General features: G+C 36.5%; 1 protein-coding gene across 1 annotated transcript in view; it reads left to right on the top strand.

The window, feature by feature from the left end:
- LOC150080579 (uncharacterized) overlaps positions 1-13,787 on the top strand; it is a 46,758-nt gene extending 32,971 nt beyond the window's left edge. The window contains exon 4 of the mRNA XM_090380745.1: positions 13,715-13,787. Within this exon, the coding sequence (XP_090236871.1) occupies positions 13,715-13,787 (73 nt within the window). The remainder of the gene's footprint in view (positions 1-13,714) is intronic.
- The last annotated feature ends 3,832 nt before the right edge of the window (positions 13,788-17,619 follow it).

Here is a 17,619-nt window from a genome sequence, read left to right as displayed (position 1 = left end):
AGTATAGTGCATAATATAATATTGTCAATTAATCAGTAAATCTGTTAATCTTGATAAACTTTATTGTCAATTAAATTGTATTTTTAACTCTATATATATATATATATATATAACGACTTAATCGTAACAAATAATTAATACATAACTATAGTGGTACATGTGATACAGAAGTTGTATAAAGGGAACTCGTAGAAAACATTAGATACCAAAATAATATATATAACATAACTGTTTTGGGATATAACTTAAGGATTTAATTTTTGTTTTGAATTTTATTGAATTAAATCGGAATCATGACTCTGACCAGAGCAGCAAAGCAAAAGGCTCAAGCTAATGGGAGTGCTGTGGTTCAGGGGAGAACTGAGGGGGGCAGTTGCCCTCTGAATCACAGTCTTTTAAAATGCACAGTTTGCTTGATGTTTGCGGAGCAGTCGGGTACGGGACATGATTCTGCCAAGGGGGATGTCTTTGTGTGTGCACACGATGTAAGGAGTGCAAGGAAATCAGGCGACAACTCAGCGTTGTTATGGGCCTTTATGAGAGCTTGAAGGACAGGGTGGATGCCCTCGAAGGAAATAAATTGAGGGGCCCATCAAGCTCTCAGCTGCCCACATCAACGCCAGAGCTTGCACTTGGTCATCAGGCAACACAGAGGCAGCCCCCTAGGCAGAATGCGCTGGTCCCACAGGAACTAGTAGTTGTTGGTGACTCTATTGTCAGGGAAGCGGGAAACATGCTTTGTAAAAAGGATAGGTGGAATAGGACCAGGGTATGTCTGCCAGGGGCAAAGGTTGATGACGTTGTAGAGCGGATATCATCTTTTAAGGGCACAAAAGGTGATATAGTTGTACACGTTGGCACTAATGATATTAAGAGTAGGAGACCGGCGGAATTACTTAGCAAGTACAGGTCACTGTTGAAAAAAAGCCGTGAATTAGGGTTGAATTTGAAAGTGTCTGCAATTCTGCCCAGACACGATAGGAGGGAGTATATGATGAGAGCCTTGTCGATCAATTCGGCCCTGGAGGGATTGTGCAAGGCTCAAGGGGTAGAATTTTTTTCAGCCTGGACTGTACTTGTTAACAGGAGAGATTGCTTCTACAGGGATGGGATACACTTAAATAGAAAGGGTGCAAGAATTTTTGCTGATGCTGTCGAGGCAGTGTTAGGTGGGTCGGAAAACTGCTAGTTGGGGGGGATACAAGGACTAATAGATTAACAGTAGCCACTGGCAGAGGTGGAAGTGATTCTTGCACTGCTTCTATTGAAATGAGCAGAAACCTGAAAAACAAGATGCAGGATATTTCAGAGACTGCTGGTAGTCATTGTGGTACAAGTGAACACATGGGTTGTGTTAGGGTAGCTAAGAATAGAAACAGGTGCATGTATACCTGCGTGTACACCAATGCTGGGAGTTTGGTAAATAAATTTGATGAATTTGAGGTATTGCTCAAAACATCAAAGGCAGATATTGTTGGGATATCAGAGACGTGGTGTCACACAGATATAAGTAATGCGGAACTGGAATTTGGGGAATACAATGTGTATAGAAAGGATAGACAGGACAGGAGGGGAGGAGGGGTTATGCTATTAATTAAGAATCACATAAAGTCCAAGGAAGTGAAGCCAGTCGACATCGATGGACAGGGCAGTGTCGAGTCAGTTTGGTGTGACATAAGCATAGGGAAATCAAAATTGAGAGTAGGAGTGTGCTATAGGCCTAATGACTCTGATGAGTATAATATGATATTGTACAGGGAAATAGAGTGGGCCAGTAAATTAGAGAGTCTTATAATGGGGGATTTTAATTTCCCAGATATTGACTGGAATTTGTGGGTTGGTCACTTGCACACTAGCAAGGCTTTTGTGGATTTATTGGATGATTGTTTTCTACATCAGCATGTTCGTGAGGCAACAAGAGGGAGCAATACTCTTGATCTGATTATCAGTAGTGATTCTTCATGCATTAAGAATCTGCAGATAAATGAACCACTAGGTGGCAGTGATCACAGTGTGTTGAAGTGGGATTTACTCAAGGAGGTAACTACCATCAGAGGTAAAGGGAAGGGTTTTTGTTTTCGTAAAGGAGACTATGATGGTCTGAGACAGTATTTAAATTCTATACAGTGGGACCAACTGATGATGTTACCAACAGCAAACTCAAAATGGGAAGCATTCAAGGAACTAATCTTGGAGGCTACAAGGCTTTACATACCAACTAAGAAATATTGTTCAAGGTTTAGGCCTAAATGGTTGTCAGATGAACTAATGAGACATGTGGCAGAGAAGAAAAATGCATGGGATACATACAAATTAATGGGTGACACGGAAGCCTATGATAGATATAAGTTGGTCTGTAACCAAGTCACAAAGGAGATTAGGCAGGCAAAGGCAGACTACGAAAAATCCTTGGCAAAGGATGCAAAGAAAAACAGAAAAGAGTTCTTTACATATTTGAACTCGAGAAGGAAAGGGATGAATCAGATTGGTCCACTGGATATTGATGGTTCAACAGTTGAGGATCCTGCTCAGGTGGCTAACAATCTAAACGAGTATTTTGCATCTACATTCACACATGAGGGGTTATTCAGGAAGGAGAATGATGTAGGTAAAGTAAACATTGGCAGTGAGCTGGATGATTTTGTAATAACTGAGAGGAAAGTGGAGGAGAGATTGTTGAGGATAAACATAAAAAAGGCACCTGGGGTGGATGGGATCTATCCAGTTATATTAAAGGAGGCAGCAAAGGAAGTATGCAAACCCCTAGCCATAATTATGAGAGCTTCTTTGGACTCAGGGGAGGTACCCATAGACTGGAGATGTGCAAATGTAACCCCAATTCACAAAGGAGGATCAAAGGCTGACACAAGTAATTATAGACCTGTTAGTTTAACTTCTGTTCCAGGAAAATTAATGGAGGCACTGGTTAAAGAAGCACTGCAGGAACATCTAGACAAGAATTCAGTTATAGCTCAGACGCAGCATGGTTTTGTTAAGGGCAGGTCTTGCCTGACCAACTTGATTGGATACTATGATGTAGTCACAAAAGAACTGGATGCAGGGAATAACTTTGATATTATATATTTGGATCTTAGAAAGGCTTTTGATACTGTTGCACATGGAAGACTGCTGCACAAATTGGAGCAGTGTGGCATTGGAGGCAAATTGCTGCTATGGATAAGGGGATGGTTGAGTGGCAGAAGACAGAGAGTGGTAATCAATGGACACTGCTCAACGTGGACTAATGTTATTAGTGGAGTTCCTCAAGGTTCAGTGTTGGGTCCGTTGTTGTTTTCGGTGTTTATGAATGATATTGATGATGGGATATCAAGTTTAATGTCCAAGTTTGCAGATGATACAAAGGTTGGCAGGGTCGTTAAGGACACTACTGACGCTATGCTGCTGCAACAGGATCTGGAAAGGTTGAACAGATGGGCTGAGAGGTGGCAAATGAAGTTTAACATTGACAAATGTAAAGTACTACATATGGGAAACAGTAACCCCAGAGCAACGTATCAACTCTGCGGTACTACACTGACAGTGGTGGAGAATGAAAAGGACCTGGGGGTAATTGTGCAGGCAGATATGAAGTTCTCTGAGCAGTGCAGACGAGCTGCAAGAGTAGCTCATGGTGTCTTGTCAATGATATACAGGAATGTTTCTAGCAGGGATAAGGAGGTGATTATTCCCTTGTATAAGGCAATGGTTAGGCCACATCTTGAGTACTGTATACAGCTCTGGAGGCCTCATTTCAAGAAGGATGTAGAGCTGCTGGAACGGGTACAGAGAAGGGCAACAAGATTAGTGAATGGAACAAAGGGTTGCTCTTACGAAGAAAGGCTTAAGTTTTGCAAATTACAGAGTCTGGAGACTAGGCACCGGCGAGGTGATCTGATAGAGGTGTATAAGGCTTTGAATGGTTTGAGCATGCTCAATGCCAATGGGATTCTTCATCTTGCTCAGAATAATCACCTCAGAGGGCATAAATTCAAATTGAGGAAGGACGGATGTCGGATAGATGTGCGGAAATTTGCCTTTGGCCAGCGGGTGGTTGGTTGGTGGAACCGACTTCCATCACTTGTTGTTGAAGTTGATAGCCTAAACAAATTTAAAGCTCAACTGGACAGGTATTTCGAACGAACGGAGGGGTGAAATGGGAGTGGAGTTTTTTTTTTTTTTTTTTTTTGGCTGATGCTGAATAAGCTTGCTTTCTTGCATCATATGCCTCTACTAATGCTAATGCTCAAACCATTCAAGGCTTTATACACCTCTATCAGATCACCTCGCCGGTGCCTAGTCTTCAGACACTGTAATATGCAAAACTTAAGCCTTTCTTTGTAAGAGCAACCCTTTGTTCCATTCACTAATCTTGTTGCCCTTCTCTGTACTCGTTCCAGCATCTCTACATCCTTCTTGAAATGATACCTCCAGACCTGTATACAGTACTCAAGGTGTGGCCTGACCATTGACTTATACAAGGGAATAATCACCTCCTTATCCCTGCTAGAAAAATTCCTGTATATCATTGATAAGACACCATGAGCTACTCTTGCAGGCCGTCTGCACTCTCAGAAAACTTCATATCTGCCTGCACAATTACCCCCAAGTCCTTTTCATTCTCTACCACTGTCAGTGTAGTACCACAGAGTTGATTCATTGCTCTGGGGTTACTGTTTCTCATATGAAGTACTTTACATTTGTCAATGTTAAACTTCATTTGCCACATCTCAGCCCATCTGCTCAACCTTTCCAGAACCTGTTGCAGCAGCATAGCATCAGTAATGTCCTTAACTACCCTGCCAACCTTTGTATCATCTGCAAACTTGGATATTAAGCTTGATATACCATCATCAATATCATTTTAAATACAGTACAGAAAACAACAATGAACCCAACACTGAGCCCTGAGGGACTCCACTAATAACATTAGTCCGCGATGAGCAGTGTCCGTTGATTACCACTCTCTGTCTTCTCCCCCCCAACCATCCCTTTATCCATAGCAGCAATTTGCCTCCAGTGCCACACTGCTCCAATTTGTGCAGCAGTCTTCCATGTGCAACAGTATCAAAAGCCTTTCTAAGATCCAAATATATAATATCAGAGTTATTTCCTGCATCCAGTTCTTTTGTGACTGCATCATAGTATCCAGTCAAATTGGTCAGGCAAGACTTTCCCTTAACAAAACCATGCTGTGTCCGAGTTATAACTGAAGTCTTGTCTAGATGATCCTGCAGTGCTTCTTTAACCAGTACCTCCATTAATTTTCCTGGAACGGAAGTTAAACTCACAGGTCTATAATTACTCATGTCAGTCTTTGATCCTCCTTTGTGAATTGGGGTCACATTTGCACATCTCCAGAGAGGGCATAAATTCAAATACTATGGGTACCTCCCCTGAGTCCAAAGAAGCTCTCATAATTATGGCTAAGGGTTTGCTTTTCTGCCTCCTTTAATATAATTGGATAGATCCCATCCACCCCGGGTGCCTTTTTTATGCTTACTCTCAACAATTTCTCCTCCACTTTCCTCTCAGTTATTACAAAATCATCTAGCTCACCACCAGAGTTTACTTCACCTCTGTCATTCCCCTTCCTGACTAACTCCTCATGTGTGAATGTAGATGCAAAATACTCGTTTAGTTTGTTAGCCACCTGAGCAGGATCCTCAACTGTTGAGTCATCAATATCCAGTGGACCAATCTGATTCATCCCTTTTCTTCTAGAGTTTACATAGGTAAAGAACTCTTTTCTGTTTTTCTTTGCATCCTTTGCCAAGGATTTCTCATAATCTGCCTTTGCCTGCCTAGTCTTTGTGACTTGGTTACAGACCAGTTTATATCTATCATAGGCTTCCATGTCACCCATTAATTTATATGTATCCCATGCATTTTTCTTCTCTGCCGTATGTCTCATTAGTTCATCTGACATCCATTTATTTTGTGGACTCTAGAACAGTAGCAGAAAATGCATTGGAGTGATGAATCTTGTTGTGCAGTGTTTCATTCTAATGGGTAGAGATTGCCTGGAGAGCATTTCCTACTAGAGTACGTTGTCTTAACCATGAAGTTTGGTGGGAGCATTCTGATGACAATGGCCTGGTTCAGACTTAGTCCACTAGCAGTAGTTCCTGAAAACATGAAATCCATGATCTGCTGATGTTTTACACTATACAGTGGTGTTGAAAATGTATGATGATATTGAATTATGTATTTATAATGAGGGTTATGCAGGACTAGTTTGGAGACAATGATGTTGAAAAGTTGGACTGTCCAACTTAGATCCTATACCTGAATGTTTTGGGATGTGTTATTTTGCCAAATTAAGCTGTGGCCAAAAACAACCTTCTTCTAAATTAGCTCTTGCAGCTGCTTTGAAGGAAGAATGGCAGTTGGTAGAAAGTATGGAGGGTTGAGGCTGTCATGCAGGCCAAAAGTGGCTCTACTATATATTAAGTTTTGAATTAAAACCCCTATTTCAGCATAGCATAATAAATGTTCATCTGAATACATTTTGAGAGGCAATTAATACATTTATAAACAGTTAATTAACAGCCATTCCCACAATAATTTTACCTTAAGCAGGTAGGATGATCAGTAGGCCCACTCTATTGCAAGAATTTGAAATTGAAAATTTTTCAATTTCAAATATTGGAAGGTTTGCAACTGTACATGGACTACTGATATGACTTGAACTGATTCACAGTTCCACTGAGATTAAAGAAAGTAGCTGCTCACCACCAACTGATGAACTGATGGAAAGTGGCAAACTTTGAAAAAAGAGAGAACCACCCTTTTTGTGATCACCACTTTTATGATGAATTCCAGGTTATAGGCATGATTATCCATCTCCTAAATGGAAAAGTTAGGAATGAGATAGTATAGCAGTTGCTGGTTAAAATGCAGTGATAATTCTGCTGCTTTCAAATTATTCAATAGCTTACTTTTGTTGTTCCTAATGAATGCTCAGTTCTTCTTGGGATATTTATAATGAAAAGTCATATGGTCTTTGTGGGAATTTGGGAAAGGGAATGACCTCTGCAGTAACAGAAATCAAATCTTCATAAAGGAAGGACCGAGCCTTCTTGGACAGAGATACTGCTAATAATTATAAATTATGTAAACCATAAGTTCATTCCATGTGGCATACACACACACACTGGTAACATTTCACAGGTAAGAACTCTGAACTTCCATCATGGTGAAAATGGTAGAGTAGTTTTTTTGAAATTTGTATTGTATATTATACAGTTTAAAAAAAAAAAAAAAAGCAAAAATGAGACATGAAGGTAATTTACAATAAATTTCAATGAGGTGTATTTTGTTGTTTTTTTGATGCATCCTAAGCCATACTTGTATTAGAGTATTTTGTCTATTTAAATTAAACTCAGACCTCTCCAAATGAGCCATAAGTTGTAAAATTATTACACTGTCTCAAATAAAGGATGGTAAAATCTAATAGTTAGAGTGAATACAACTTGGAAATGTAAGATAGAAGTAAAGTTATAAATTTATATCTGGAAAGGGTAAAAAAACATGAAATAATTTTTAAAAATTAGTTAGTTGCAGCTGTTAATTGAAGATGGAATTGCATATAAGGTGTGGAAAAAAATTAATATTATTGTTGAATACTCTAGATTTGAATTAGGACTTGTGGACTTTGGGGGATACTATCATATAATAATGACTGAACAGCTATTATACACTACCTATAAAGCATAATATATTGGATAATTTTTCTTTCTAGTCCTGTGGTTAATCCTATGATGCTATGCATTTTTTTATGTTTACAGGGTTCCTTTTTAAAACACTTTTCCACTATATCATATTTTTTAAAGTTCCAAGAATGAATAAACATGGATGTCACCCTCTATTATCTTAATTTCTGATTTTGGCATGGTGGAGACTGAATTCTAGGACTCATTTATGGTTCAGTTTGTTTTTGTAATAGAAATCATTTCTGGTGTATTTATTTCTTTCAGGCAACTAGGTGTCTAGACATTTATCATTGCGTTCACAACTCTTCTCAGCCTGTAGCTTTTTTTTTTTCTTTTCAATTCAGTAATTGTTGTCTATTTGTTCGTTCTCACTGGTACAGTAATTAGTGTCTTTTTGTACATATTTTCAGTATGGCATGAATAAATTTCATTAATGACAACATCATTATAATCATGTTAATACTACATTTATCATGTTTGTAATAATCAAGATATGTTTAGTTTAACAAAAAAATTTCATTCTTTTTAATAGCATACAAAAAAAATGTTGAAGGTGCCAAAAAAACAATTATAGTACATTGATTATACATTAACATTAAACATTGTGCTATAGTTGATTTTTTTTTATCATTAGCCAATTTGTATAACAATATCACCTTTCATTCCCTTAAAAGATGATATCTGCTCTACATCATCTACTTTTGACCCTAGCAGGCATGCTCTGGTCCTATCCCACCTATTTATTTATTTTTCACAATATATATTTCCTATTTCTCTGAAAATAGTCACTAACAATAACTACTTCCTGTGAGATGAGCATATTCTGCCCTCAGAATTGCTGCTGCATTGCCTGTTGCACAAGTGTAAGCTCTGGCATTGAGTTCAGCAGCTGATAGCTTAATAGGCCCCATTTTAATTCCTTTGAGGATATCCGCCTTGTTCTTCAAGCTCTCATAAATACCCATCAGAATTATGAGTTTGCACCTAATTTCTTCACATTCTTTGCATCGAACACACACACACACACACACACAGTGACACCTCGGCTGTATCCTGCTCCATTCCAGATAGGTCTGCAAACATCACGTGTAGTATATTGTCTAAGGCCATGGAGAACTGCCCCTTTCATCCCCCCCCAAGCCTCAGCACTCCCACTACTTTGAGGCCATTGCTTTGCTGCTCTACACTGAGGCATGATTTCTGTTTAAATTAAATTTAATTTGAGAATGCTATATTAAACTAGTAGATACCTAATAATATGTATTACACTACCAAGTTTACATTATACATATTAAGTTATACCATTATGTTTGTAGAGTTTTAAATTATTTATACCCTTACTGGAAATAAAAAAAAAAAAATCACAACAATCTGTGTGATTAGAACCTTTGAGATACTTATTTTTCACAATTAAAACCCTAAAATTCCTCTACTATGCACTACACTACTATTTACGCGATATGATATTTGCACCAAATCACCGATGCAAAAACTCTACGCATATTAAGTCTTAACTTACAAAATCTCTAGCTAAATTTAAAAATAAGCTAACAAATATGACTAGAACTATTAAACTATTTATCGAACACAATTTAATATGTTAATTAAGTAAAATAAGTGCAAAATTTTCCAAAAAAACATATCCTTTTCCAAGAGCTCAAAATTCTTAGTCTGCACAGTTCATAACCTTAAACCCAATCAGACAGATTATTAGAGGGTGGGATGAACAGGTGATGTGGGAAGTGTATAGTGTTTTTTTTTTTTTTTTTTTTTTTTTTTGTATATGGTGTTGAACCACAACCTCTTACATAGGCTGTGCATAGTGATCACTGGACAATATATATATATCTGTATCAACATGGGTTTGAGATGATTATCCCATTCAAGATATTAGTGAATTGTATGTCAGTGTAGAGCAGTGGTTCCAAACCGGTGGTTTGCAAACGTGTTCCAGGGGTTTACAATAAAAATTCTGTAATGGTGTCTGCTTAGATTTACATAGGTATATTATTGTAAACTACAAAATATAACTAATTATAAACAATAAAGTAAAATAAAATTAAATAAAAAGTAAAAATTGCCAAAGAAAGAAACCACATCTTCCATAATTCCTTATAATTAGTTTGCTATCTTACAGTATATCATGTTAAATAAATATGTTTTCCATACTAAATTTTTTTTTTAATTCTCAAGGATCATTGTTATGTATAGGTACTTTTTTTTTTTTTTAGAACCTATAGCACTTAGTATTGTGAATGGGTTAAAAAGTTCAAAGAAAATACTTGTTGACATTAAACTTGAATTTCAGTAGATTGTAATTTTCAGGAAATACATATGAAGGAAGGTTGTTCCAGAAAACAGAAGTTGAATGAATAAATGAGGAAGAAGAAAAGATGGTTCTGTGAGTTTCAACTTGAACACCAAAATGATGTTGACTGGTGGCGGCATGTGTTCAGACTGCTTTGAAAGAGAGAACAGGAATTATAGAAGCCAATTCAGAAGAACAGTGCCATGCAAGTATCTACAGAAAAGGCATGCAACAGAAACAGAAAGTCTATAAGACAGAGAGTGGAGAGACTCTGTTAGAGAGGAGACATCAATTAGCCTAATTGCCTTCTTTTGAATGGAATATAGAAGCCTGAGAGAGGTTTTGGGCACCGCTCCAGATATGGGAACAATATTCCATGGTAGGGCAGATTTGCGATTTCTACAGAGTCAACAACTGTTTGGAAGAAAAATAACGCCGAGAGCGAAAAAGAAAACCCAGTTTATTAGATGCATAGGAAGCAATATTTGTAATGCTTTATGCCAAGAGAGATTAGAAGTAAGGGTAATCCCCAAGATCTTGCCTAGAAATTGGAGTGTCATCGAAGATAAGCATAGGAGCAGAAGAATCCTTTTTGCGAGATATAAGACAGGACTGAGTTTTAGAAGGATTGAAATTAAGTTATCTTATGTTATCCCACTGGAGAATTATCTGGAGATCAGCATTTAAGTATTTGGCAGTGGATACTCGAAGTTTAAGCTGTTTGAACAGGGCAAGGTTTCTTAAACTGGAAGGTGGAATGCAATGTGTTATCGTCAGCAAAACCATGGATAGGATTTCCGGTCAATGGAAGAAGGTCATTAATATACAAGAGGAAAAGAACTGAATCTCGGGGAACACCAGCATTAGTGGACAAGTTAGAAGACAGAGAGCAGTCTACTATCACCTGCAGTGAGTGATTAGAGAGAAAACTGGATACCCCGCTACAAAGAACAGCTGGCAAATCATAGGATGGAAGCTTATTTAAAAGACCTTTATGCCAAATACGACTAAATAGCCTTTGAAATGTCAAGAGAAATGACTTGAATTTCACAAAACTTTTCCGTTGAATTTGTCTATAGATGGGTAACGTAAGCCAGAATATCACCAGTGGAATGACACTGACGGAATCCATACTGGCAATCGTTGATTAGATGAAATATTTACAGATGGTTTCAAGAGTTGGCGGTTAAATTGATTTCTCCATTACTTTGGAAAGAGTAGAAGTAATCGCAATGGGATGATAATTGGATGGAAGGGATTTGTCACCCTTTATAGGAACTGGCTAGATATGAGCAAATTTCCAAGCAGAAGAAAAAACACCTTTGGAATAAGAAAGTGAAAAAAGATGACACAAAACAGGAGTAAGCTCAGGTGCACAAGTTTAGAGAACGAGTGGAGAAATACTATCAGGACCTGGAGTTTTCTTAGCATCAGATTCATTAAAATCCTTCTAACATCCTTTTGGGCTCTTCCGTAGCCAGGTGGGCAGGAGCAGCAGTGCGTAGCACACGCTTCTTGATTAGACTGGGGTTTGAGCCCGTGACCACCAAATATGGAGGATGCAGAAAGGTCAGGGAATGACCACCGCATATCCTCAGAGCAATATGGCCTTAGTTGCTAATGCTCCTAAAAAACAAATAACAACAACAACAACATCCTTTTGACGGAAGCCCACAGGAGGCATTGAATGGAGTGTGCTGGGAATGGCTTGAGGTGATTATACAAGATCATCAATACATGAGTTTGAAGAAAAATAGGATGCTAGAGGTCAGCTTTATTTTTGGCTGACATGGCAACAGAACCATCTTGTTTTGTCACAGGTGGGTACAGAGATGGGCAAAAATTGCAGCTAATAGCTTTGGCAAGAGACCAGAATGCTCAGCTACCATTTGGACTAAAAGCAAGTTTTCTACTCTTAGCCTGTTCGAAATCTAGTTTGGATTTATTAATAACTGCTTTACAAAGTATAAATAATACTTAATAATAATTTTTATTATTATGCAATGTCACTTATAAAAATGTAGTACTGGAAATATATATTATAATAAAAATTCAGAAATATTATACGATTTCAGAGAATATAGGCTTAGCAGTTTGCATTAAAAATATTATGTTGATAGGGGTTTGCGATAAAAAATATTACATTGAAAGGGGTTCGCGAGTCAAAAAAGGTTGGGAACCGCTGGTGTAGAGGTATTAGATAAACATCTTATAAAACCGGAACTTTAATTTAAGAAAAACAAGAAAAATGAAAGTGACTGTTATGATATATATGTGAATACATATCTCAAAGACAGTGAAATTATATTTTCTGAATTACACTGCCATTATTCAAGTTATGTTTTTCAGTAAGAATGTGTTTTTCTTAACTACTATGTTACTTTCCTTTCACAGAATATCTTCAACATCAGCAAGAAATTAAAAATGACTTTATTAGTACACATACATTTTTCTTAGTTCACAACTGACAGTTGTAACAGAATTAATGTTGACATAAGCAAATAAAATTCCTCCTGAAGCTTCTGTTGTACTCAGTAATTTCAGTCTAGTGAATAAGTATGCAACTTGCATTATCGTATGATTGATGTCAATGATATGATATGACGTGACTGACAAATGATATGACTGAAAACAAATAGAAACAGTCCATTTTTTCACATATTAATCAGAGCAATAAACTTCCTTTTAAATGCTCAAATATGCCCAAAAGCTTAACACAAAATACATTTAAGCACCACAACCAAATCATGATATAACAGTTTTTCCACAATACAGAACTGTATCCACAAGTTCAGCTTCTACTTCACTCTTTTTTTTTATTTGTAATTTAAAAAAATCTCTAATACATTTTCTCCAACAATGAGCAAGTTATGCTAGATGCATTTACACTGTAGACAATTAGATATTTAATCGATTGTCTAGCAGATAACTAGCTGACTGTCTAGTTAATTAGGCAGTTAGTCAAGCCACTAACACACTTCACCCAATTTATACAATGCTTTACAACAGGGGTGGGCAACCTTCAGCCCACAGTTGTTTTCAAAATAAACAGTATCAAATCTCTCATTAAATATCATAAAAATAAAATATTGCAATTGTCTTTGTATTTTGTTACTATAATTGTATTTTTGTAATTTTATTTGAATTTGTATTTTGTTTTTCTTATTAATAAAATTAATTATATATACGTGTATGTATAAATATTACAATAAATAATGTAAAACTGATTATGACAATTTTTTCATTACACACCATTTTAATAATCCTAAAAATTGTGGAAAGCTAAAAAAAAAATTTGGCCTCCCTGCACCTCACAAACATTTTATTTGGCCTGCACATTTTAAAGGTTGCCCCCATCTGCTTTACAACATAAAAGATAGTCATGTAAATAGATAAGCAATGAAAGCAGTGTAGGGAAAGAGAGCTTTCACATAATTATGAAAATTCTTCTGGATACCTTATTGATACAGCCAAATCACAATCTGGATTTTAATTGAGCCTGTTGAGTAATAAAAATATTTAAAAGTAAAATTGCAAGTAACATTTCTTTTTTTCCATGAGGAAGAGATTTGTTTATAAGATTACAAAAAGGTTTTACAAGCATTACAATATAATATTAGATAAATTTTAGGAAAGATTTACTAATTATTGTTTAAACAGTTTTTTTCACTAATTTTGAATATTTTCTTTTTAGAGAGAGTGAAAATGATTCAAATGTAATGGGAAAAGAAGCAAAATTTGTACATGTGAAGTTTTCATTTTTGTAAGTATAAACAAATAATTATATAGTAAAAGAATTTGCTACTATGTTGGTTCTTGGAATTCTAATAAATATTTGTTATTCTCAGTCTAAAATATCAGGAAAAGTAAAAGGGTTTAAAATTAGAGTTAATTTCAAAATTAAGCACAAGTAATTCCCAGTAGGACTATATACATATAAAACCAAATAATTAATTGATAACAGAGCAGCAATGGCTCAATAAGTTCTATGTTATAAGTAAATTAGTTTAAAAATGGAAGAATTACCTTTATGGCATCTTGCAGAACACTTCGGAGAATACTACAGAGAGTATCAGCAGTTGGATAACTATACAAATCGATTAATTGTATTCCACTCTCTCATAGACAAGATCAGTGATCCAGTGCACCACGGAATCAGGAACCCATGGACTGCAAGCCCGACCCCAAAATACATCGAACCACCACCCCAATCTTGAGCGAGAGAATACAAAACGTCCGTGTTTTTTTTTTTTTTTTTAAACAATTTAACTGCTATGGGACCAAATAGATACATAGTGAATGTGTACTTTTAATACTTCAAAACTAATATTATTAAGACATAAAAACCTTAAGAATCCTCTGAAATATTAAGAGGCTAAGGAATTTTGCTACTTCCCTGAAGCGGACGGGACTTTTCGACGAGGATCATGATCATAGGAAAGTGAAAACACGGATATTGTGGGGGGAATTTTATAGCATAGAGATTAGTTGTGATCCTGCCACATGCACGTGAAGGACCAGAATCTGAGATAGGGTAGGGCCGATGTACATTGACTAAATTTTGATGTAATTTAATTTCAAGTGTCTCCGAAATTAACAGTTTGGTGTAATCATGTTGGATGCTGAGAATTTTTGCTTCGTTGAATAGAAAGGTATGGTCTTCACTGATCGCATGGAATGCAAGTTCTGAAACCGAGGAGCGGGATGAGAGGACAGATGTTGAATGTTGTCTCATTCTCGTATTGAGTGTACAACGAGTGGATCCCTGGTATGAGGAGTTGCAATCCTTGCAAGATACAGTGTAGACTAAGTCATTTAATTGGAATGTGGACGTGGATTGGACTTCGTGGTTTTTTAGGGCAGCATGTAGTTTCATTTGGTTATGATTTTGAATTGTGTGTCTTTGAAAATGCTATTTAGTTGTTTGAACCATTGTTCAATATATGATAAAGCAATAAAATATTTTTTTATGTTATTATTGTTGATAGCAGGAGAGGTATTACGTAATCTGTTTATTGCTTGTATCCTTATTTCGTTTATAATGGTTGGGGGTAACCTCTATTTTGAAATCTGTTTTGCAGTGTTTGTATTTCTGTTTTTAGGGCTGATTCAGATGTTGAGTATTTGTAGGCATTAAGAAATTGATTAAGGATGATGGATCTTTTATAGGTGAAGGGGTGGTAGCTGTTGTAATGAAGCAGCATTCCAGTGTTGGTGGATTTTCTGTATATGCTGAATTGGATTTTATTCATAACGCATGTGAGGGTGAAATTTAAAAAATGTAATGATTTTGTTTCAGTGTTTTCGGATTCTAGAGTGAAGCTTAATCTTTCATGGATATTATTTAAGTTTTGTAGAATGTCCTGTGTGGTTTCCGCATCTGTGATGCAAAGTATATCGTCCAGATATCTACCGTAGTAGGTGGTCCGCTGAAGAAAGGGAGTTAAATGTATTGTTTTGATATCAAAGATATCATGATACAAAAAACAGACAAAGGCAATACAGTTGTAATTTTAGACAAGCAAGATTATATCATTAAGTTAAATTCCATAGTATCTGATACTTCCACTTACCAAGAAGTCAATCCAGACCTTTTTTTTTCCAATTTAGTCCAATTTTTCCAATACCAAAAAAAACAATTACATTACGATGACCCAGTTAAAACAATAAAAAGCTAGGGCGTACAATATACCCACACTTTTTGGCCAGATAAAACTACATAAGACAGGTTTGATCATTCGTCCCATCGTTTCATAGAAACATTCTGCATTCTTAGCGTTAGCTTCCCACATATATAATATAGTCAAACTGTTCAGAAAAACCTTAAAATTTGGAATAAAAAATTATGATTCGCCATTTAACATCCTAAAAAATAAAACACTTAAAGATAATGACAGCCTATTTTCCCTAGATGTCACTTCTCTAAATACCAATGTGAATGTCGCATACACCCTGGACATCGTCTGGGACATGCTAAACAAAGACCCCCCTACCGATTAACCATACAAAACTCCCAATTACTGCTATATTAAAGCTGATAAAACTTACCTGAAACCAATTATATCACTTTCCTAAGTAAAGTCTTCAAACAAGTTTATGGCTTACTCATGGGGTTAAACCTAAGTGGTTTACTTGAAGAAATACACCTTACCAATATTGAAACAATACATTTAACTCCCTTTCTTCTGTGGATCACCTACTATGGTAGATATCTGGACGATATACTTTGCATCACAGATGCGGAGACCACACAGGACATCCTACAAAACTTAAATAATATCCATGCAAGATTAAGCTTCACTCTAGAATCCGAAAACACTGAAACAAAATCATTACATTTTTTAAATTTCACCCTCATACGCGTTATGAATAAAATCCAATTCAGCATATACAGAAAGGCCACCAACACTGGAATGCTGCTTCATTACAACAGCTACCACCCCTTCACCTATAAAAGATCCATCATCCTTAATCAATTTCTTAATGCCTACAAATACCCAACATCTGAATCAGTCCTAAACACAGAAATACAAACACTGCAAAACAGATTTCAAAATAGAGGTTATCCCCAACCATTATAAACAAAATAAGGATACAAGCAATAAACAGATTACACAATACCTCTCCTGCTATCAACAATAATAACATAAAAAAATATTTTATTGCTTTATCATATATTGAACAATGGTTCAAACAACTAAATAGCATTTTCAAAGACACACAATTCAAAATCATAACCAAATGAAACTACATGCTGCCCTAAAAAACCACGAAGTCCAATCCACGTCCACATTCCAATTAAATGACTTAGTCTACACTGTATCTTGCAAGGATTGCAACTCCTCATACCAGGGATCCACTCGTTGTACACTCAATACGAGAATGAGACAACATTCAACATCTGTCCTCTCATCCCGCTCCTCGGTTTCAGAACTTGCATTCCATGCGATCAGTGAAGACCATACCTTTCTATTCAACGAAGCAAAAATTCTCAGCATCCAACATGATTACACCAAACTGTTAATTTCGGAGACACTTGAAATTAAATTACATCAAAATTTAGTCAATGTACATCGGCCCTACCCTATCTCAGATTCTGGTCCTTCACGTGCATGTGGCAGGATCACAACTAATCTCTATGCTATAAAATTCCCCCCACAATATCCGTGTTTTCACTTTCCTATGATCATGATCCTCGTCGAAAAGTCCCGTCCGCTTCAGGGAAGTAGCAAAATTCTTTAGCCTCTTAATATTTCAGAGGATTCTTAATGTTTTTATGTCTTAATAATATTAGTTTTGAAGTATTAAAAGTATACATTTACTATGTATCTATTTGGTCCCATAGCAGTTAAATTGTTTAAAAAAAAACAAAAAAAAAAACGGACATTTTGTATTCGCTCGCTCAAGATTGGGGTGGGGTGGGGTGGTGGTTCGATGTATTTTGGGGTCAGACTTGTGGTCCATGGGTTCCCGATTCCATGGTGCATTGGATCACTGATCTTGTCTATGAGAGAGTGGAATAAAATTAATCGATTTGTATAGTTATCCAACTACAGAGAGTATCAGCACCGAAGTGTTCTGCAAGACACCATAGAGGCA

This window comes from Mastigoproctus giganteus, chromosome 9, assembly GCF_048544385.1.
Source record: "Mastigoproctus giganteus isolate SK-2022 chromosome 9, ASM4854438v1, whole genome shotgun sequence".
Classification (NCBI taxonomy): Eukaryota; Metazoa; Arthropoda; class Arachnida; order Uropygi; family Thelyphonidae; genus Mastigoproctus; species Mastigoproctus giganteus.
This window is presented reverse-complemented; position numbering and strand designations above follow the sequence as displayed.